Below are 24,400 nucleotides of genomic sequence, written 5' to 3'. Positions count from 1 at the left end.
TTACTCAAAGGATTCTGTACCTTAAAAGTTGCTCAATACACCTACAGGCAATATGTTGGATTTTCTGGGCAGGCCATAACAGATAAAAGCAGGAACCAGTATCACTATTTGTTTAATTATTTCTTGATCTTGATGTCTCCATATAGTAGCTCACAGACATTCCCATAATAGCCAAAGCTGTCCCTCCCGAAAAGATCTGGAAATCCTTAATATTTAATGTCACCACAATGCTCAGTAGGAGAGAGGGTTAATTTACCTATAACCTTCAAAAGATGTGTTGCATTATAGATTGACCTGAACCAATAATATCTAAAAAATAAAATGTGTGCCTTTCTTTTAGTTTTAGCTAATAAGTTTTAACTACATCTACATCTGATCTCTGGTTTTTGCTGTGCAGGTAACATATGAGTTAGATTGTAAAGGCAATGGCCTTTTCTTGGGTGATGCCTGTGAGCTTGGGTAGGTCATATGCAATGGACCTGAAATGAAATGGGTATATTTAGGAAGATGTCTTCCATAACCAGCAGACAGATAAACATTGCTAATTAATTCAACAAATGTCCAGACAGAAAGTGCCACTCAGCTCATTTAAAACTGAATTCAGTTGCCTTTATTATGAAAAAAAGAACCTAGTGTTTCATATGTGCAATTCAACCACAGCCACTTGCAATTAGGTAGTACACAGGTAATGGCCAAATTGCAAACAGCCTAAATTACTGGTACAATATATTTGCCATACATAAATGTTGGAAAAATAATTATAACACACAAAATATATCCTACACAGGCCACCAAGAATTGCAATTTGTATATTGTACAGTCTGGTAGTACAATATTTATTAGATCTTTCTTCCGTTAGTTAGTTATTTTGTGTGACAAAATGACAACAGTCTGCAGCTGCAAATTAAATTCAGAGATTTTAAAGGAAAACAATGTAGTCCATTTAACTCCACATGACAAACAAGATCTTACATATACATACACATATGTACATATATATTTCACCAGACTGCGGACACTGGACAGTGAAACAGTTGTGCTGTTGTGCATTGGCAGAGCTTCGTATTCAGAGGACATAAATTAACTTCAAAACGTGCTGATATCAACAGCAAAGTAAACAGTCAAGAAAACAGACAAAAAAAGAGAAAAAAGGACAGAAAATATGATTCAACGAACACCAGTACTGTAGTAGGAATGCCGTTAAGACTGAAACACGCTCACATGTACGCGCACACACACTCATCAGTTCTGAAACTGAAATTGGTCATCTCTGAAGGAGGAATCGAAGCAGCTTGAGAGCTGACCAGTACGTAATTTCTGACCTTGCCATTTCAGTTTTGGAGGATTTTTTTTGGTAGTGTGGCTTACAGTACTCGGGCAACGTGTACACTCTGGGAGGGGCAGGGGCATGTTGCATTGGGGGAGGGTCTCTGGGCCTCAGCAGCACCCCCCGGAGGAAGACTTGACGGGCGTGCTGTGGATGGAGACGCTGGACTTGTCGGGGCCGCTGGCTGTGGCCCCGGGGCCCGTCCTCTTCTTGATCTCGGCAGCCATGGTCATGAAGGCCTGCTCCACGTTAGTGGCGTTCTTGGCGCTGGTCTCCAAAGAGGGGATGGCCAGCGAGTCGGCAAACTCCTGAAAAAAGGAGAAACACAGAACAGAACCATTAGCAGATGGCAATCACAGCTGTTAATTCAGCCTAGGGTGAGGACAGGTAGAATAAACCAATCATCAAATAAGATTAAAGTGATACAAAAAAGAACTAATCACTAATACAAAAAATAAAAATAAAATACTTGTTAAAGACCCTGTTTATGTGATGAACAGAATAAACCTGATTGGCTTGTAGTAATCACGTTATTTTATAATGCTTGTCATTACCTTTGCTGCCGTGTAATCCACAACCTTCTTGGTTGTCAGGTCACACTTGTTCCCAACCAATAGCTTGTTAACGTTTTCACTGGCATAGCGATCGATCTCCTGCAGCCACTGTTTCACGTTATTGAAACTCTCCTGTGTCAGAAATGCAAACAAACTGGTGTGAGACGCAACAAATACCAGGGGACCCAAATACAACATCTTTGCTCAGATGAACATGTTATCTGTGTGTAGCTATGCATGTCTCACACACACACGCAATCACTTACACGTACACGTAACTTGCTCAGAATACGTACGTACAGAAAAGGGGCTGGCTATGACTGCATATGGACATTAATGAAATCGAGAGGAAAGCTGAGACTGCCTCACTTACTTGATCTGTAACGTCATAAACTACGATAATGCCGTGTGCTCCTCTGTAGTAACTGGACGTGATGGTTCGGAACCTCTCCTGTCCTGCAGTGTCCCACTGTGAAACGAAACAGTGTGGTGAGACGGTACCCAAACAGTGGTAACACCATAGGCACTTGACACACTTGGATTCTGGCTGAAGAGATTACAGGCTAGAGAGACACTGAGACTGTACTTCTTCAAATGTGTGAATATTTGAAATTTTAGTATAACCAACAAAGCCCTTGGTTATTCATTAGTCATATCAAATGAAGTAAAACAATTCAAATCACCCTTGGCTCTGCAAAGGCCAGGGAAATCATGTAACAGATATAAAATAGTTAATGGATCTTACAATTTGAAGTTTGATCGTCTTCCCGTCTAATTCTATGGTCCTTATTTTGAAGTCCACTCCGATAGTGCTAATGTAGCTTTCTGTGTACGTGTCGTCCTGAAAGGGGAGTGGAAGCAAAAGCCAACAGTGAGGATACGCACATCCTTTAATTCACATCCACATCCTGCTCAGCACAGAAAAGCATTCATACTTCATCATAACACAAAACTAACTCACATTTGGTTGCGATTACTGAAAGTAACGGAAAGTAACAGAAACTTCTAATTTCATGACATCTGCATATTGAGTAAGGCAGGGTGGTGAATATACCACATTTTGCCTTCAGGTTTGGGGAACTCTACTAGACCTCAAGATTGACTCAAACTTCCGGTTCCATCAAATCACAGTGTATTTTAAAAATGGAATCAATTATTTATTTATTGCTTGGCAAGCTTTTATACTATTTTATTGTGTCTATCATAATTATATGATTCACCAAGATATAAATAAAACTGAACAGAGTGCCACCTTTTATTATCAACAAGCACCTGGTTGAAAGAAAGAGCAGAGGTCAGCTCTAAACTGGTGATAGAAAGAAAGGTCACTTACTGCAAATCGGAGGAGAAGGCAGGACTTTCCAACACCAGAGTCACCAATCAGAAGCAGCTTGAATAAATAGTCACTGGGGGGGGAAAGAGAGGGTGGAAGAGATTAAAAATCATGGACTTTGCTTTCCAGGTTGACAACACTTCAGGTACATTAAGCTCTTCCTACCGTTCAAATCGCTATCACAAATGACAAGACGTAATGCAAAACAGATCAACGGTCATCAGGTCATGTCACTCCACAGGCATGCTTCTGCACCGAGGGGTTTACAGGGAAAAACAGGGATCCAAATTCACAGGCGGTTTGTGGTCTGAAGCTATGCTGCTTAAGTATTCAGTGTGACACAATGCAGTTTTAACTGGGACATTGGGTGGGACATTTTATTATTATCTCTGCAAAATGACGAGCTGATTTGTCCTTGCAATTACTTGAGTACTCTTCTTTGGTGCCAAAAACCTGTTTTACAGCAGCACTTGCAGGCATCAAATAGCATTTTCTCTGACTTTACTTCACACAGCTATCAATCTCCTTTCCAATAATCATCAGGCTTTAGTCGACTGTTAGGCCACAGGCACTGTTTGATAAACGTTTTATTTAGCTCTTCTGGGAAATGAAGGCATTAAAATAGGCAAAGCTACGCTACATCTTCAAAATCATGGCCTGAGATAGCAAAACACAGCCTTAGAGAGCTTAGAGTTTTGGGTCTCGTGTGCACTGCGCTCAAGAGGATGGAGGACGACAACGATAAAAAATGGGACATTGTGGATGAGAAATGTGCTAAATTGAATTAACCATCGCTTACACTTGACAGTGAAACCAAAACAATTAAGAGACTGGGCGACAACTGGGAACCCAAATGTGTGATGCTTGCAGGATCAAATGATAAAATAAGATTGCACAGTACGGGAGACTCATCTTGTAAGCTACACCTGCATAGGCAACTTGCTTTGGTCTGCATAGAATAGGCTAGATGTGCTGTAAGAGAGCCTACAATTCATCAATGGCCTCTCATATCATACTCTGACATTTTTGCCACTATAAGTCTCTTCTTTTTTTTCCCCCCCGCCCACATTTTGACCAATATGACATGGAAGCTGTAAGACCTTGCTGCCGGTTGGCTGTTTTTGAAACACCCATTTGATAAGTCGTTACGTGTTTTTCCAAGAACCATTTCCCGTGCCCTCTGAAGTTCGGATGTTTGTCCCCGCATCAGGTATAATAGCGGTGAAATGATACGTATCGTGGGCTGCGTGTATCATGTTATCAGATTCACTATATGATATCCTCACCGAACAATACTTTAAAAAAAGATTCTGAATGAAGAACAAAAAAGCAACATTTAATTGAACCAGTTGTCCCATTGATGAATAAAATATGAAATATCAAACATATATTATCCGTAATATAAAAAACCCAAAAAAACTTCCAAAGAAGAAACCTGGCACATCCTCAATCTCTTTTCCCCACAGCCTATTGTTCACACCAAGTTATTCTTTATCCAACTGAATAGTGATGATGGCTACAAAGAGGAACAGCGCTGCCAAGTACACTTGTGACAGTGTTCAGTTTTGGTGGTATAGCCTAATGTGTGCAATCCTACACGGTGTAGTCATCACCGCACTGCCAATACCGATGTTTTCTCATTACAATTTTAAATTAACATTTAAATTAAATTAACATTCAACTTTAACATTATTACATGAATATAAACACATAACCCACATGTCCTTATCACTGATCAATGACAGCATTAAATAAGCTTGTGTTGGGAACACTCAGAAAAAACCAGCAGGTCACAAAATCTCAGTCATGTGGTAAATTAATTAAACGCCCAACTGTAGCAACAGTAATAATTGCCTGAAGTTCCAACAAAACAAAAGAAAACAAAAAACAAAACGAATTAGCGGGCAGCCAGTCACCGCTTGGAACACTGATAGACTAGTGCATTTAACTGTTCTGGTCCATCATGAAAAGAGCATTCTTTTATGCCTTTAACAGAATCGTTATAAACTTGTGTTGTTCCGAAACCAAAATCTTTACTTCAATACCGGTACACGCTTTGTTACCTTGGTATCAATACCATGGTAAATCACCATTAACCAAGAATTTGAAGAATTACATAACTGACTTTAAGCTGCTTCAGTATGCGTTGGGATACACAGGGCCTCACGTTTTCCTCTTTTGCAGAAATAAAAAAAGATTTATTAAAAATAAAGAAAATATTCCAAATCTTGATGTTTAATGTGCATCATTTGTAATTAATACTCAATTAGGATTCAACACCATCAATTGAATATTAGATACCCACATTTCTATGTCCTAAGTAACATTAGAACCTGATATCCTGGAAAACTTTCAAAACGCAACTGGCCCCGGATGTACCAACCGGTACCAACACAGGTCCGATAAATTTGCTGCTGAGCATTGCAACACTACAAGGCAAAGCAGCATAATAATAATAAGAACTAATAACATTTCAAAACGTTTAGACTTAATCTCATTTGAAAGTAAACAGACAGTAAGAAAAATCATCACTTGGGAAATACTAAATAAGTCTGTCAGTCACTGCACATGAATGGAGATTTTGAAGAACCTTTTGAAGACTTTTGACTCCAGTCCAGTCCATACAATAAACTACAAATCAAAAGAGCAGATGTCAATGACCAGAATGAGTCCTTAGGATTCTTCAGACTAACCAAAGAATCACCTTGTCTTCTGACTAGGATCCATGCAAAAGTCCCATTTCTACTCCCAAAATCGAGTTGTACCCTAAGTGAATTTCCAAACGGCCTACAGCAGCAGAAGCGTTGCAAGAGAGGCCATGTGACTTACACATGACTGAACGCAGTACTAGGAGGGTGGATGTCTTTTGTCCTCGAGTCAATGCTGTTGATCCCCAGTCACGGATATGTTGACTAATTAAATAAATAAATAAATAAATAAAAAACGGACCTGATTTTGTTTTCAAAGGTAGCTAAAGAGCTTTCTAGCTATAGTACTTAATTGAGTTCTGACAAACGACTACCTGTACACACATGACGTTCAGATCATACAGGACTCTTTCAATATTTACTTCTAACAAATGCGGAATAATGAATAATGAAAATTCTGTGACTGCTTTTTCTTATACCCATGATGTTGCCACTAGTACAGCTAAAAAGGCGTCACTTCCAGTAACAGGACTGGAAACCTAGAAGAAATTTTGGAGGCTAAGTTAGCACACAAGCAACAAAGCACGCCACCAACGTTAACCAACGAGTAGCTCATATCACTATTGGCCTGTTCCTGGACTGTCATCTATCCTGCCAGCTAGTTACCCATCTCACAAATGCCTCTTTGTTAGGCATTTATATTTTAATAAAGCTATTCAGTACAATATTGCACCACTCCGTTGTACACGTCATTAGACTAGCTATGATAGTTATTTCCCAGCCATCTGCCAGCAGCCAAACTGACAACTTCATGGTCTAGCCTGACGTTATTAGCTGGCTTGCTGGCCGGTTTGTTAGGACACAAGGTATCGCCCAGCAGTCACAAACTATTAGCTAACATTACTGGTTTGTGTAGCCAATTCGTGATCGTTGGCCATGAGAATTTTCTCTGTTAATAATATTACAAGCTAGCCAAATCCTTCATTTAGCTACACTGGCCAGCTAACTAACATCTGGCGCTATACGCATAATGTTACTTAGCACATTAGCTAAGGATACAAAGAACATACATTACAAACATAACTCAGTGGATAATTAAATGTTGCTGCTATCATTAGCAATGTATGACAATTCCTTACCGTTACGTCTGTGCAATCTCTAAGTCGCCTAGTCTAATCTTTCTAACGTTAAGTTCATTCAAAGTTAAAAGGAGGTTTCATTAAGGTACGGTAGGCAAGCTATTTTCAGCTAGACAGTGAAGAAACTCCCTACTTACTATTCAGGATTCATCGTGGATATGTCACAGTAAACCCCCTCTTGTTGTAAAACGGCGCTCCCCTTCGGTCCACGGAAGTAGGAATGACTAGCTAGCTACAGTTTTGTAACATAAAAAGTAAATAACCGGATAATTACTCTCCCAGAACTAAGACCCTTGTCGTCTGAATCCCAAAATGGCTTCCACCCGAACCAGGAAATAACAACTCCTAAAACTTAGGATATTTTAACCCGTGTAGCTAACTACTCGTTTCCTGGTTATCGGAAACTGCAGTCGAAAACAAAATAGCCCTGTAGCCTGGTTCGCAGACGAATCCAAATTGACTAAAATATCCTACTAACCATGCGCACACGAGGTACAATGACTAACTTTTTTCAATTTCTTGATAGACCGGTGTAATTGCATAGCCGGTTGCCCCTGCACATCCTGCTCCGATCATTATCCGGTTCCGTCGCAATTGTGATGTATCGACCTCTTATTGGATACGATGCAAGTGGGTACCAAACTTAAAAATGCAACAAGGCAAGATTTTTTCGGATGTTCTCTGTATTTTTTGGAGAACTAAACAACAAAGTACGCTCTGAAGCAGACTTTTCCATGCTTTCCCTTCCCAGTAGCCATCGTGCTTTCTGCTCTGTATTTGAAGGCGAATAAGAATTTTTCACTCAGCCAAGAAAATGGTCGACGGAAGGCAGGAGGAAGTGTAAGTGTATTCTATTTACGGATTTTTGTAGTGTCAGTGTGTTTCTTGCTAAGGTTAAGGGTCAGTAGTGGTGAAGTCAAAGTACAAGAACATATCAAGTTGAACAGATTTTTAGCATTCTTACACTTGATGTGAATTATTTACCTCCATCAATTAATATAAGTGCATATTGCTTTGAATTCTGGACATTATCCAAATGCCTCATTTCAAATCGTATTCCTCTGTCAAAGTTAGATAAGAGTGAGCCAAGCAACTTCACATCAGACTGCATTGCAACCTACTGTAATGAGTTTATTCTTTGATAGTTTTCCTTTAGATGATGAAGCCAGGCTGCAGCACTGGTTGGCCATCAGGACAGATAAGAGACCCTCTCCGGCATCTGGTCTGTTCAGCGTCCACTTTGAGGAGCATTCTTTTTTCTGCGATTCCAAGGTAGGTTGGGAAATGCGCTTATTGACATGGATTTTTCTTTGTTTTGCCAGGGTACACTGCCTCTGTTATGCACGCAGTGACTGCAAAATATATCACAATAAGAGAGGTGCTTACTGAACGAATGAAACACAGTGCAGCAGTCAGTTTCACTACCGGTATTTGGGTGTAATGGCAAATGGAAGCATACATGACAGTGACTGCCCATTTTACTATAGATGACTGAAGACAGCTGTTAATGAACTTATTGATTTGTAAATGTTAAAAAGTCAGCACCACTGAAACTCCTGCCAAAGCATTCCATTGCCAGAAAGTCTGAAACAAAGAGAATAGCGGAATGCTTGTACTGAGTGGCCTAATCTGATTTGACATGGAAAATTCAGGCGTATATAGAGTCTGCTCGTTTTTCTTGTTTACTCAGAAAATATTTAGCCTAGCAATATGAAATTTTACTTCACGTAGCTTTGACATGTCAGTAGTCTTTGGCCATTTCAATTACATTCATAACTTAATTGAGTTGGGTACAATCAAAACCAGAGTACATGCAGTCCAATGTTACATTCATACCACCTACTCGGTATGATTGTAACAGAGGTGAGGAATAATTGTAGCAGTAAATAAAAACACCCTATAATGTGCGTACGCAGGTTTTTTCTGCACATACTAATGTTAATCAAGGGAACACATTCCCAATGGTAATTTGAGACCAGCCACCTACTCAGATTATGAAGCATTGGGCTTTATTCATGAAAAAAGGTTATACATAAATATTGGCACACCGGCAACTTCAATTTACCATGAAGTGAGTTGTAATGTCCAAATTGATGAAGAAAGCTGCTTTTATTTGTTTCTTAATACCCAGGTTTACTTTTAGGAAGCTAGTAGCCTACTTTACGGACTAATCTGGTGGGTGCTTAATATAATTCCTGTGACAAGGTGGCTGTTTGTTTTCCATGAATCACTTGGAGCATCCAGATGAGGCTGTGTCATTTGCTGTCAGCAAATTAGCTGAACATATTTAACATAAAACACTAAACTAATTTTAAACAGTCAAACACACTGATGAGTGAAATTAATTTATTTGATGAACATTAAACACCATTCAAAATGACTAAGGTCTCCCCAAATGGACACTACATCTAGATGGTTTTCAGCTCCATCTAGTGTCCCTAATCTCCAAATTCTGAAGCCCTCTCCATGGCCTCTCTGGGTACTAACCCCCTTGTTTTCTCTTTATATGGCATTCTGTAAACATTACAGCATGTTGTTTGTTTTCACAATTTAGAGGCAACATAACCTTAACAGCTGTTGCATTTATACAGAAGGGGACATCATGTTTTTTTTGATCACATAGCATCCAGTCCCTGCTAAAATACACTCTGAAAACCATACTAACTTTTCAAGGACAGATAAGTTGTTTAAATGATGTATGTAAAAGCTTTATATGTTAAAATTATTTTACATTTCTCTTGCAGCTGATCGCAACAATGTTGCCATGATGGAAGTTCGTGCTGAGCAGGATACTCTTCTCTATGGTTCCTATGAAGACGACATTACTGTGGCAGCTGATGTCGATGTAGTTGTTGGTAGGGAGGCCAGTGGTGTTTCAAGCGGTGTTTCAAGAAGTGAGAGTGTTGGCAAGAGAGATCGAGTGGTGTTATAGGATCGTGACTCCTCAGCCTTGCCATCCAGCTCGGTTGAGGATCTTGATGATCACTATTACTGTTGTTGTGGAGTGTCCAAAAACCCTCAAGCGGAAAACAGAAGCCATTCAGGGAGAGGCTGCAAAGATATTGGAAGCTGAGGATGCACTCGCAAAACACCAGGCCAGTGTAGAGCTCCAGAAAATACTCAGTGAGTGTGCTGCTATACTGGAGTCCTTCAATGAAGTGCCAAGAGAAATTCTGGAACCAGGATACAACAGAAGATGTCAGCTATTTTCTCTGAAGAACTATGCCAAATTTGCCATGACTTTGCACTTCTACTCTCCGTAGGCATATGTCAGAGAGAAGTTTAACTTTGCTGCACCGCATACTCTGACAATATGCAACTGGTACAGTAGCATCTCATCTGATCCTGGTTTTACTGTGGCTTCCTTTACTGCACTGAAGAACCATGCTGCAGGAAAAAAGAGAGTAAGGAAATGGCTTGTGCTCTGATGATGGATGAGATGTATATACATCAGAAAATGGATTTTAGCTCAAACCAGATCCATTATTATGTAGATTTTGGTACTGGTGAAATAGACCACATAGTAGTCACAGAGACCATGGTCCTCATGGTTGTTTCCATCAATGAGTCCTGGCCTGGAAAATCCCCTTTGCCTGCTTCCTCATGACTAGCATGACCGGACAAGAGAAGGCCAACATCATCAAGGAGAGTGACATGTGATGGACTTCATAGTTTGAAATGCTAAGGGAGCATGGTGCTGATCTTCAGACATGAGGCCTTACTTCCTTCATCTGGAAGAACAAACTTTCAGAGTTCATGTGCTCCTGGATCCATGTCATATGCTAAAGGTTCTTCAAAATGCTTTTGCAACCGTTTTTGAAACTGAAGATGAGAAACAAATCAAGTGGCAGTACATCTCAAAACCCTTCAGGAGAAGGAAGGTCTGTGGCTTGGCAACATTTTATTTGGCAAATGAAGTGGTATATTATGGGTAGCCCACACTGAACCTGTTGGAATTTGCATATTGGTGCGGCACATGGCGACACCTAACAGGCCTAACACGCCATATTTGCCATTTAAAAATGATTATAAAGCTAAAATAGATTGTATATTATACATTTGCCATACCTGAAATTCACAGAAGACACAGAACAGGCCACGGAAAGACATTCATCATTTTTATTTCAACAAATAGTAGAGAATAAAACATTTTAACCTTTCGACCACAACATGAATACGTTAACTTAATTTAGATGAACTATCATTTGCATAGACTTTTTGAGTCAAAAATGAGCTGTTAGCGAATACTTACATTAACGTTAACTAGCATACTCATCTAAAGTTAGATGAGTATTCAAGACACAGCACATTTGTGACTGTGAAACGCACACTATTAAGGAAAATACAAATACTTAAAAAATACTATTTTATCACCAAAGGTAAGCAGGTTCATAAGCTTAACTACTAATTTAATCAATAATTAATTGAAGAACAATTCGCTTTGACAGCTGCCATTAGCTCACATTAAGAAAGCGTAACTACAGTAACAGTTTTCCAAATCCAAGCTGGATGTGCTGCGCCATATGAAGTATTATATGGAACGTATTTCAAAGAAATGCCAAAATATTTCATGTTTTTGACCAAATATGAGCAAGTAAATTTAGTTTAAACTACATTTTTGTGATAATAGGCTGCATTTTCTGAAATTAAAATGTCTTTCTAAGCTGTAGCCTAATCATTTTAGTGGACAATTTGAATGAATGGCTTGGGTTGAGCGCTAAATAGGGTCGGAGAATGTCAGACAGTTTGCGTTGTAGATTTTCGGTCTTTTGATTGGACATGGTGACACATTTTAAATGTATTTAATTATTCCATGTTGCATTTGGTTCACCCTTATAGAGTAGAGTAGGCTAGTCTGCAATACATAATGCTCTGCCTATCTAGTGAAAGATAATTAATGTTTCGGAATATTAAAATGTGCTGAGCAGTGGACATCTCCCTTTAAACCTTAGTAAAACCACGTGTGCAGCAGGTAAAAACCTCAGTTAAAGTGACCTCTACTGGCAGTTAGGTGATTTCAACAAGACAGAAACTGGGTTTAGGTTAAAACGTAGGGGCGCATTAAACAGCAAGTTCTGAGGACACGGCAGTCGGGTTTATGAGATCACGTGACCTATTCCGGACAATGCGGGTTTAAACTCGATCTTCTGAAGTTATTAACTCTAAACCGCAGCTCATCTAACGACAGAGCAACAGCCCCCCGGAGTCCGTTTAAACTCCGTGGCCGGAAAGATAGCCAAATTAACTTACACTAAAAGGGTGTATATTATTCGTCTGCTGCGCTACATCCCACCCGGTGCTCACCCCATTTTCCCTACTGTCAGAGACTGCGACGCTGTGATTGGTCTCCAATGACGCCAGATGAATGGGGTGATATAGCAGAATCGTTCGACCTCGAGTCTGAGAACGGTTGCTAGCATTTTCTATTTCTGCATCCTCCAGTGTTGAGCTCCACTGCGTTACGTTCCACCTGGTTTCATTTTTCATTTCATTTTACCCTCTTTTGTTTGTACAGAGGAGGTAAGAAACAAAGTTGAACGTCATTTTCAGGACTGGGATCCATAAAATGTCATGAAAATGTTAAAATAATTTTAAGAAACCATTAGAAGTCGAAAGCTAACTTCCGCTGCAACTTATCTATGTAGCGCGTAGATCCACATTCACTTTACGGGCGTCATGCATGATAAAAATGCGATTACAGTTGTCAGCATGAAACAATTTTTTTTTTGGAGTTTCGTTGCACACTTTTGGACATGCATAAAGTTAAGACCATTTGTCCCCATTTTTGTGATGCAGATGGCAAGAGTTTATTAAAGACAGTTTATTAAATATCTTAGTGCGGTTAACTGTTGGTGACATGAACTGTAGGGAAAGGTGCATACCATAAACTAGCGGAAGAAAAGTATTGCTTTCAGTGATTTGGACAAATTATATGAAATTGTGCAGTTTGCATTTAGTTGGTGCATTATTATTTTCCAAGCGCAATACTCGATTTAGGATTTTAACGTTGTAAGGTCAATAACTGTAATGTCCGTTATGTGGCATAAAAAGCGTAACAGAATATGATAATTAATCGTCACTACATTTGTATAACATTACATAGCGGCACGCAACTGTATTGCGTTACTGTATATAATTAATGCTGCAATGACTGGAGTAAAATGTGTCGTCACTGACAGTGAAGCTTAGGGCAATGAGCCAGGGAATTCGAGTGTTTCTGCCTTACGGACCTTTTTTTCCACTCAGACGAAAACTAAGTCGAGCTGGTCGTTTCTCCTCTGGCAGTGGTTCCAAGGTTATTCATCTTCAAAGGGGAAAGGTACGTGATTTTGTTTCGCCTGCACGAGCACAGCAGATAGGCTATTTATGTAGAATAATATATAAATGATCATTGGACAATTTTGCATATTTCAATGATAACGTCACATGTAGCAACTTTAAGCTAACCAGCCTCACCTTGGCACAGAATAGAATACGAATCGAGACAGCCGGTTTTGTATTAGGGCTAGTTACCTCTGTCATTGTGGCGTTTGACTTGCACTGAAGCTGGCTTTAAGTACCGTAACGACGTCGCTAGCAACTTGAATAGCTTTTTTTTTTTTTTTTTTTTTTAATAGCCGGTACAAAGTTATAGGCTACTACGTTTGGGCGTTGTAATTGGGCATCAACGTAAAGCAAGTAACCTACATTACCTGATTAAGAGCAGACAGTCTTAACTAACGTTAAGCAATTGTTTTTGTAATTTTTGTTAGTACCGCCATTGCTTAATTAAATTCAAGTTAACTACCCTTACCGTCTATTTTAGCTGTACAGCAAGCTATTCGCTACGATTTGGATTATAGTAATGATGTAATATTGAAGTGATGAGTGATGTTATGCACTTATGAGTATACTAGCGAGGTGGTAGATAAACGTTTAGAACTACAGCGCGACATATTATTTATAACCCACATCCACAAAGTATTCTAGACTAATTTTACATTCTTATTTAGCTTGTTTAGTCTGCGTACAATTTTGAAATTGAATAGCAACGTTAAAATGACTTCTCCCTGCTCACTGCTGCTCTCTCAGGTAATTTTCCCAGACCATAGTGCAGTGACTTTCACGGTTAGCAAGCCAAGTAGCATTTACCTGACATTGAGTAGACATACTATCATAGCAGTTAAAATTACGTTATATAGTCTAGCTGTATTTGACGTTATGTTGCTGTGCACCTTGACATTTGGTCCTAATTAAATGTCAGCTTGTCATTCTGCTGTTCAACGATCTTAGTTCTCTTACTCTGCAGAAAAAATCCAACCTAAAAAATACATTTGTAGTTCACATTATTAATCCATTTTATGAATTTAAAAATCCTCAATCATTATCTCCCTTAGACCCATTTTATTAAGTCTGATAAAAAAAGTACCCCAAGTTTTCCTAGAAACTGTAACATTCTATTCCTGGAGGCAGTTTTAGTGCGCCTAGTACTTTTTTGAAAGCTTTGGTGTCTTTATTGTAGTGTGGTTCCCAGAATGGCTTAAATAGTAGCCTATTGCATCATATCAGTAACCTTGTTTGATTTGTATGCAGGACTTTCTACAATATCCCAGCATGCTGGGCTTTTTTTGTTTGTTCTTTTTTTTACTGCTACGGCAGAATGCCTAGATCCCATACACATAGTTGAACGACTGCTCTCTAGCCCTTTTCAAATTCAGCACTTACTAAAATTGTTCCTCCCTTAAGTTTTTCCTAATTTGTTATTTCCCACATGCAGAACTTAAATTTAGCTGCATCGAATGACATTTGCCAGTTTCTGCCCACTTCAGGATGCTGTTTAAATCGTCATGGGTTACTTCAGTTGATTCCAAACCGTTTGCCAAACTGTGCTGACATTCATTCATTCATAATTTACAGATTAAATTCTTTTGCTACTAACACCCCTATCAGGTTCATTTATATACCCAAATAAGGAAAGCAGTGGTCCCAACACAAATCCTTGAGACCCCACTTCCTGCAGCACCTTGTAAAATGTGATCCCTTCTGCAGTTACACATTAGCCTACATTCTACCCTGCACCTAATTTTGAACTAACTCCTCTGATGACTAATTCCTAGTAAGGACTTGGCTTCCTCCAAATGATATTGAGAGAGGTTAGCCAATTATTTAAGTTGTTCTGTTTCAGCTCTCAGGAACTAATGTACAAGTATCATGTACTATTATCACAGAGTTTGAAGTGCCATAACAGCAGCCATGTAAGCTTTATGGCTTCTTGCTTGTCTATCAGCAGACGCGTTTATAGGCGAGTTTTATTGCTGGTGCAGAGGCTCTTTGCTGTTCTGTCGATGTGGAGCACGCTGAAGCGTATGCAGGTTTATAGGTCAAGACGGTGGCTCACCGGTGCTCTTGAAGGAAAGGTCTGTTGCTTTGGACCCTTTCACAGTTCTGCTGAAGATGGGGCAAAATGTGTGGCAATGGTGGCTTTGCTAAAGTTATTGAAAACATTCCCTTTAACAGGTTTTTCTAACTGCAGCCATCATGGCATAGTGATGCAGAGATCTGAGAGAACCGGAAGGCTAAATGTTTGATTCCTGGCTTGTGAGCTGCTACTTGAGCATGGCAGTTAAACTGAATTGCTTCAGTAGTTATACCCCCTTGTGAAACTACAAATAGCCTACTGTTTGTAATACTGTGTGTTTATACAACCCAAGGTATGCGGGTCTGTTAAGCAAATTAGAAAATTATGATCACCAGTTTTCTCATCCTGAACACCGAATGAACATGTGTTCTTTTGATCCCACCATTTATTTTTTTCACACATAAAATGGCTGGGCCCAGTCTAAAACGTACACTATAGGATTTGTGTTGTAAATTAGTAACTAGATTGGTGTTTCTGTGAACCCAAAAGAGTGAAGATGATTTTATTACGATGTTTTAATGAGTTTGAAAGCGCAACGTGTGCGTTGGGTTCAAGGTCTGAAGATTTTGAGTGCAGGGGGCGGAATGTACTTGAGCACTCAGCAATTTGCTGTCCTCTGTGGTCCTCGCGTACAGCATAGCGGCTGAACTGTTTTATCTGTGTCTCCTGCACTCGGCTACTTTAGATTAGCTTCGCTTTGCTTCATGACGAAGCAGTGATTTTAGCTCGTGTTCTTGGCCCAAAGGCAGGTAAATCACGGCTTTGTCTCAATAAAAGGTCATTTGGCTGTAGGGCAGGGACAAACTGTATCACACAAGCCCATTCGCCTGCTCCAACTCTTATGAAGCTGCATCTGCACCTGTGATATTTAGAGGAAAACTGTTTCAGTTGGGAAATGGGCCTAACTTTTATCAAATAATGCCAGGGGGACATTGTGGTTTATAGTACCCCCGCTAGCAGCATTGTAGCTTCCTTTCCTTAATAATCTGCATCAGGCTGGCATTTACTTTTTGAATTTTATAGAGGGCTGGGGATAGGAGGACAGGGTGTGAGGGAGGGGAGGAAGGTGGTGTGCCCATGCTGGTTTAGGTGAGGTGGTTAAGATCACACTCACCTCCAGGGCTACGATGCAGTGGAAGGGGACCTGTTACCAGCCTATGCTAGACGTATTTCCTGAAATACCACGTGGCAGTGCTGGGGTGTGATTGATGCTTTGCTCTTCTTCTCTCCTCTCTCTTCAGGATGGACATGGAAATGTTTAACCACAGGCTAAATACATATATCGATTCATGGATGGGACCCAGAGGTAAGTTGCGGAATACCATATGTGACCGTCATGACCAGAGGTACATCTTGATTGTTCTGATGTTCGGATACTCCCAGGTCTGAATATTCGGGGTACCCCAACAAAACCTTGCTCGTCCCCCAAGACCCCCTGTGTGAAGAATGACTCTTGATGGGAAAGCCATCTGCATTCAGGCATTTTCAGTAATGTCAGTTATCTTTACATTTTTATGAAGGGCTCCTCTAAGGCTGACCTTGATATGTATTGAGAAAGAAAAAATCGCAATATGGATTTTCTTTCAGCGAGTATTCACTCGATAGTACAGATAGGAGCTTGATAGTAGTAGGATTGTTTTTTATTCATAGAAAAAAATTGTGTTTTCAAGGAAAGACAATGGGAACATGTATGGTCCTCGGGCTGACATGTATGGTTTTCTGTAAGTTTTCAGTGACATTAATATGATACGATAATGAACATGCCTCGAGAGCTGGTGGAGTAAAAATGGAAAGAGTAAAGTGCAGAGTAAAATTAACAATTTTAAGAATTTGTGCTGTCAGCCTCCTGCATTACGGCCTGCGCGCTACATGCCTTTCAAAGTTGGTACTTTACCCTTTATAGACTCTGCCCTCTCTCTATGTTGTAACTGTATCCCATCCATTTTCACCTGTCACTGACCTTCGTTATCCCATCCATTTACGCCTGCCATCGATTGACCGTCTTAAGCAAAAGTAGTGGCGAATATTGATTTTGTCTTGGTAAAATAAATATAAAGCAATACAAAATTATAGCTTCCAAACGGGTACCTTGAGCTGTAGGCATCCAGCTATCATCGATATGTCCAGGGTCACACATGCTATTTTTGGGCTAACAAGGCACTGAAAGGCCATTTTAGCCACACGCTACCCAGCTTTAGTTTCTGTCTGAAAATCAGTTGCTTAAGTGCATTGCTTATACAGTATTTTAATAGTTGTCCTGTTATAGGCTGCACTGTACTGGCTTATTTGGTGTCTTCGTTCTGTACTCTAAAGCTTTCTAAGTCACCCTGGAAAAAGCTGTCTGAGTTAATCAATATCATTATCAAAAATATAAGCAATAATGATATGGGTGTATGCTAGTTATTCATATGCACCACCATGTAAGTTATTCTGCGTTATATTTGCAAAGGTGAAAATCCTTTTATGAGCAGTGGTAGAGATAAGCTGTATTTACCATTTGTCAGCACACCTATATCTAACTTATCAAAGCATCGCAGCTGATCAAAGCTGTTTTTAGTGAACGTCATACTTTTCACTTTTTAACTGGTTGTACTCACAGGTGCAGACACTATTATCAGGATCAATTGCTTCCAGTCTGCTCGACCCGTTTTTGCCGGGTTGCATAATTTTGAGTGTGCACTGACGCAAGAATCAAACAGTACTTCGCTGGTTTCGGAGCCAGTGAACAATCTTAACGGTGAACTTTGCACAGTGGACTGTTCTCTGCAAGGCTCATGGAAGGCTCTGGGGGAATATTAAAGACTTTAGCAGGTATGCTTTGCTTCAGTCTCTGGTCCCCCAGCACAGTTGCACTCCTGAATGTGGGGAAACAAGTTTTATGGTTCCCCCCCGTCCACATGTGCCTGATGCTTCTCACACCCCCCCGTCCTGTGTCGCTGTCCCTACTTTAGCACATGCTTGGGCATGGGGGTTACCAAAGCAGATATGCAAAGCAGTTATGAAGCAAATTCCTTGTACGATTTGGAAAAATAAAATCAAGGATTTTGACACTTTTAGTGTGTCGTTCGTTCTCAAGCGATCATATTAAAAAGCTTTGTAGCACCGGCTGTTTCCCAGACATGCATTAAGCCTAGTCCTAGACTAAAACAGAAACTCAGTGAAGATCTCCACTGAAATCCGTTTTTAATCTAGGAGTAGGCTTAATCCATGGCTGAGAAATCATCCCTAAATAATTGATGCCATTGTAACCTGATCCTGGAAACAGAATCCACATGCTACTAAAAATGGTTGCGGTACGGGTTGGGGTTGAAAGAGCCAGCCAGCCTCAATGTAAAATACATAAAATTTGAATATTTCGGGGTTGTGTTTAAATGAGTCCAAGAGCATGCAAACACCACCCACCCCCCCCCAACTCGAAAGACATTTTTTTAAAGAACAGCTGTTAAGTAATAATTTCTGGTGAATTCTGAAGGGAAAATACTATAGATTACTGATCAATAAGGCTGGGTCGCATAAAATATTGCCACAGTAACAAATGCTTGAAGTTTCAGCTGAAGTACATTGATAGGCTGGTGCATTTAATAGCTTAATTCAGTCCAACACAGAAAGAAAGAGCATGCTTTTTTGTCTTTAACAGAACAGTAAAAATAGAGCGTTCTCAAATTGCATTAGCAAAATAAAACATGGTTACAGCATGTCCATTTTCATTTCTTTAAAGTTTGGTTGGGACAGTATGACAAAATGCAATGTCCTTGTGCAGTCAAGCGTCAAATCAGTTTTATTTGTATAGCACTTATACAGAGAACTGCCACAAAGACGCATTACACAGCAGCAGAAAAAGAGAAATAAATATAATAAACCTGACCTGAAACCTCAAAAAGCAAGGACGGAGTAAAAAACTCCCAGTGGGGAGAAAAACCCTCAAACGGTGGCGAGAAAAAACTTTGGCTATAGAGGGGGAGCCCGTCCTCCACTGGCTGGCCTGGTATAAAGTAGGCCTAGTAGTAGAATGTAATGTAACAGAAATGCAATAGGGGGTCTATCACAGCAATTGAAATGGGCTGAGCAGGCATTATGCAATGTAACAGAAATGTAATAGGGGGTCTATCGCAGCAATTAAAATTGGCTGAGCAGGTCACAGTTCAGGTAATAAATTAATTCGTTTGAAGCCACGTCAGTTGCAGACGTGGCAGATGGGGTGAGATGGATCCACAGGTCGACCATTCATACGTCAAACGTTCTGAAAATAATACTTCCGCAGAGGATGCACTTGTGTTTCCTTGCCCAAGCGATCTTCAAGAGCCTCCTAACTTCTTGAAGGAGAATTTAATGGGTTGGAGTGTCCTTAAAGATGGCAGAGCTTGATCAATTTCCGGATCAGTCTCGGACCAAGGAGACAAGGACGGATGAAATAAGCAATTGGAAAGAGCCCCCAGCCCTGGTAATCAGTATATCCTAATCACATAATGAAATCCCCATATTTATTACATGACATTATTTTTCTCATCCTCATGCTATGTTATTGGGGGGTTATTTGGCCTGTCCTGTAATATTGGCGGGTTGTACCAATCCCATCCGTCCCATAGATTATGCTCTTGGGACATTTAGGCTATAATATTGCATAATTACGTGTCTCTGTTCTGATCAATTTTATTTGAAAATAACTTGACAACTTGGTGCAAGTTGGCTTCAACTGTGATAATACTGAAAAAAACATGCCATACATTGTAGGGGTACAATATTAATGAGCTATCTAGCTAGTTGTTTTCACTTAATCTGCATATTGCATTGCTGTGATGATGGAGAGACATATTAAAGATGAGTAGCCTACTTTTAAATGGCACAGTGTTTGTCTTATTGCATCGTACAGTGAAAAAACATTTGAAGTGCTTGTTTTGTCTCATTGGTTTAAGATGAGAAATGTACTTAAGATAGAAAATATACTGTCGTTGCAATAGAGCCGGGGTGTTTTAAAATCGTCAGAACATTGGTACATTCATTCATTACCTTTGTATCGATATTTTTATGTTAGCTAACAAGTTAACGAGTTTGCTAACTATCTGAGTGTCAAATGCACAGGCTTAATTGGACCTGTGCTTTCATGACTTAACTGATTCTGACCGGAATCCAACCCTGGAAAATTAATTGGATGCTTGAATTTGCACGTAATGAGGGAATGAGAGAGAGTAACTTGTGCAGAGAGAACTTGTGCAATGGCGTATCTACATTTCTTCCGAATGGTGGGTGTATGACACAACATGAATAATTGCCTTTCCACATATTTTCTTGCCTATTTTAAGTTTAGTCTTATAGTGCTGAATTAAATTTTGCGTTATATTGTTAGGGGCTGGAAAGTTGGGGTACCCCCTGCCGCTACCCCCTGCCACCCAGTAGATCTGCCCCTGCTGCACACGGATGGCAACATTTGCTCTCGTAAAGAGAAAACATGCTTGGTCTTTCCTTCCAGAAGGTTTACAACTGCTGGCATGAACTTCTCACTGCTGTGCCAGCCGCTAATTAAGCTCCACGTGTGTTTCAGATCAGAGGGTCAGAGGCTGGCTCCTGTTGGATGACTACCCTGCAACGTTTGCACTCACGGTAGCATACCTGCTGATCGTTTGGATGGGACCAAAGTACATGAAAAACAGACAGCCCTTCTCCTGCAGAGGTCTGCTGGTGGTCTACAACCTCGGGCTCACCCTGCTGTCCCTGTACATGTTCTGCGAGGTAGGTCTTAAACGGGGGTCGTCTTTATTGTGTTTAGAAGGGATGACGTTCTGGGGGTGGAGAGCGCCTGCCACCAGCAAACAGCAGTCTCCAGCAAAAAGGGCTCTCGTTTAAATTCATTTGGTTCAAGAATGTCTGGACTCTTTCTTGCATTGGATAGTTGTGGTGATTCAATACCAAATTTTGACTTCAATACCGATACCAGCTTTGGCACCCCGATATCAATACCAAATTGGTACCATGGTAAATTATTGAGAAGCAAAAGTTTCTCATAACATTATGTGAACCATGTAGGAATTGCAGCCCCTATACACAACCCCCCCCCCCCCCCCATTTTAGAAGACTTTAACCTCATATTCATCGTTTAATTTCAAATACTGTATGCTGGAGTACAGAGCCATAACAACAGAAATTGTGTCACTGTCCAAATACTTATGGATTACACTGTGTTTTGGTGCTACAGAAAGGACCAGCGAAAGTAAATGAGGAGCTTGTGCAGAAAATGTGTCCTCCCTACTGAGCAATAAATTAAAAATATTAATGAAAATGAGCTGGCTCTCTAGATAATTGGGAGGACTTTTTTTGCAGGAATAGCAGTGTTCAGTATTTCAGTGTTCCTGATTCAGCAGTGTTCTGTCCAAACTTTGCAGAAATTCAAGTCCTGCTAAAATAACTTCATTACCTCATTAAAAATTGTGACCTACCTCTATCTTTAAATTGCTAGCAATGTTGAAAAAATACCCCAGGTAAGAGCCCCTATAATTTAGGACTAATTCAGGGTTACAACCAACTGTGCTCAACCCAAAAAATAAATTTCCATTATGTGATTAGTCAGAAGGTCATGGATTTGATGACCCTTCAGACATTATTTTCTGAAAAAAAGATGAATAATCTGTTGGAATAGAACCGGCACAGCTTGGTCCATGAGCCTGAGGCAGATGTGGCCCTCTGAGCCCTGCGGGATTGGGGGGCCTCTCGCTGCAGATTAGGGACGTCTCACTGGAGCCAGCCGCTAACACAGAAAAATGTCCTGCAGGTCACGAAAAACGCCACGTCATGTTCTGGAAACGTCCTGTACCAGAGAAGGCAAACAGAATTTTTGTTTCATGTGGGTCTGGGGCACAGAGGGAGGGATTACACAATGGAACAGTATGAGTATGTCAGAGCACCCCCCCACCACTACTGCCAATGAGCACATCTGTACGGCCTTTAACCAAACTGTGTTTCTCTTTTGGCCTCGCCTAGCAGTAATCCCCCTCTGTTTCATCAGCATGCTTTATGTATTACCTCTTATTTTGGCCTTTCACCAAGGATTTCTGTGGGTGGGGCAGGAAAATCTGTTTTTATATCACTGTGAAGAGATAAAGAGGCCAGTGGTTGTCTGACGGAGTTGCACTCTTGTGCAAAGACCAGCCAAGAAGACAAAAAAAGCATTGAACTCCTGTTCCAGCCTGTCAAAGTCCTAGACTTGTCGGGATATGATACTGTATCTCTATGGCGGATTATAGTGAATCTGCAGGGTGTGCGATAGGGAAGCACGTTACCAGCAGCGATACCACTGTGTGACTGGCAGGGAGGGCCCAGTCTCACACCATTGACTCATCACTGGCTTTGTGACCAGTAAAGCGGTCCAATTACAGGCTTTTCCACTACAGGATGACTTAAGCACAACCGTTAGAAGCGAGTTGACTGTTGTGTGCGTTGGCTATTGCGTTACCTGTTGTGGTGTGGCACAGTGGGTAATGGGTGGAGTTTGTAGCCTACGCGATTGGAGCCCAAGGACACCTTGTGCCCTTCAGCAAGGGTACTTAACCTTAACCTGATGTTTCGTGACTATGTTGTATTTTTGTGTTAACACCTTGGTCCGTGAGGAACGACATTTCATTCCCATATACTATGTGTGTGGATGAATGACAAATAAACAAACTTGAACTTGAACCTAACCGTAAATATCTGGCTGCATCAGTGTGTAATGCGAACTGAACAAAAGTAGGTTTCGATAAGTGTATCTGCTGAGTAAATTATGAGCTGTGTTACCCCAGTCCAAATTTTCAAAATATATATGTATATTTTTTCCCCGGCTGGACATGGCTGCTTTGTTTTGAAGGTAGAGTCAAAGGCAGAGCCATTCACACGGTCCTGTAACTCGAACACGCATATGAACAAGGCCCCTATTGAGGAGCTGTTTGGCACATGAAAGGCGCAGCTGCGGCACAATAAACAAAAGGGACGCGATTTAGCGGTTTCCATGGAAACGGGTCCCTGGGCGCGCTAGCTGTGGAGGGAGAGATGCTCGAGGCAAGAAAACCCAGGAACCCGTCTTTCCAAAACAAGTGATTAAACAGGGCCGCGTACATCTCGGTTCGTTCACACTCGCCGGAACCTCGAAATCCCCTGCTCGGTGGGACTTTCTCTGGGGAGGGGCCTGGTTTAGGTCTGCCCCTGCTCAAAGGTAGCAGTGTGTGCGTCCCTCATAACACCAATAGGAATTTGAATTTGAAATTTGCCATTGTTAAACTTTGGGAGGCTATCCTGTGGCATATGGCAGAGATGACTGCAGTGGAGAACGGTGCTAGATGAACATCATTAGGCCTACTTACATAATTTTAGTATATCATGCATAGGGATGGGCACAAGTAATGGATGAATCGATTACTTGTCGGATATGTGCCTACTAAATCTTTTGTTCTTATGCATCTAGTCCCAGAGTCGTTATCCCACTTATATGTGAGAGTTTGGCCATGGTCACAGAGAGGAAAACAAGTTTATTTAGATGTGGCCGCAATCAGGTAGACAAGTTTATCTGACTCCATTGACCTGCAGTGTGGATGTTTGTGTGAATACGGGTTTGTCTGTACGTTTGGGGTGTGCTGAAATAGTGGGTGGCAAGACTTGCACCTCCGAGAGCAAGACTATCTACTGCTGCCAGGCATTGATGTAATTGTTCACTGACATTAAGACCTTCTATCCGAGCAGGTAAAGGTGCTACTCATCTGGATATCTTGAAAATAATGTTTTTGCGCCATGAAGAAGCAACTTTAACCTGAAAAAAATACTTTGTCCAGGTACCAAATTTAATATCTATCCCAGGGAGTCCTTACCAAGGTTACTCCATCTTGTTAATGAAAAATATCCCAGACTATGACCCCTCTATTATTTATCTGAAATAACACTAGGGTCCATCTGTACGCTGACCTGAACAGCAATCTCGGAGCAGCTGCACTTCCGGCTAGGACACCCAGGAGGTGACCCGTTTACGGTGTTACCCCCAAAA

General features: G+C 40.7%; 2 protein-coding genes across 4 annotated transcripts in view; one reads left to right on the top strand and one right to left on the bottom strand.

Annotated features, from left to right (window-relative positions):
- Positions 1-587: 587 nt before the first annotated feature.
- On the bottom strand, positions 588-7,552 carry LOC135244616 (ras-related protein ORAB-1-like). Its single transcript, XM_064317056.1, has 6 exons — positions 7,139-7,552; positions 3,215-3,287; positions 2,627-2,722; positions 2,255-2,350; positions 1,882-2,013; positions 588-1,635 (listed from the first exon to the last, which is right to left on the bottom strand). Exons 1-6 carry the CDS (start codon positions 7,150-7,152, stop codon positions 1,438-1,440), a joined length of 609 nt encoding a protein of 202 aa, XP_064173126.1. The 5' UTR covers positions 7,153-7,552; the 3' UTR covers positions 588-1,437.
- A 124-nt stretch (positions 7,553-7,676) lies between these two features.
- elovl5 (ELOVL fatty acid elongase 5) overlaps positions 7,677-24,400 on the top strand; it is a 28,081-nt gene continuing 11,357 nt past the window's right edge. Inside the window, exons 1-6 of one of the 3 annotated variants that reach the window (XM_064317051.1) lie at positions 7,677-7,841; positions 8,147-8,273; positions 9,746-9,856; positions 13,248-13,320; positions 16,641-16,705; positions 20,939-21,126. In XM_064317051.1, coding sequence (XP_064173121.1) covers positions 16,642-16,705; positions 20,939-21,126 — 252 coding nt within the window. In that variant the 5' untranslated portion in view covers positions 7,677-7,841; positions 8,147-8,273; positions 9,746-9,856; positions 13,248-13,320; position 16,641. Of the gene's footprint in view, positions 7,842-8,146; positions 8,274-9,745; positions 9,857-9,950; positions 10,883-12,362; positions 12,522-13,247; positions 13,321-16,640; positions 16,706-20,938; positions 21,127-24,400 lie in introns of those variants that run through there. The other 2 variants (XM_064317052.1, XM_064317050.1) reach the window with 2 other exon arrangements.

The sequence above is a fragment of the Anguilla rostrata genome, chromosome 18 (assembly GCF_018555375.3).
Source record: "Anguilla rostrata isolate EN2019 chromosome 18, ASM1855537v3, whole genome shotgun sequence".
Lineage (NCBI taxonomy): Eukaryota > Metazoa > Chordata > Actinopteri > Anguilliformes > Anguillidae > Anguilla > Anguilla rostrata.
Note: the sequence above shows the minus strand (reverse complement) of the source record. Positions and strands in the feature narration are given on the sequence as shown.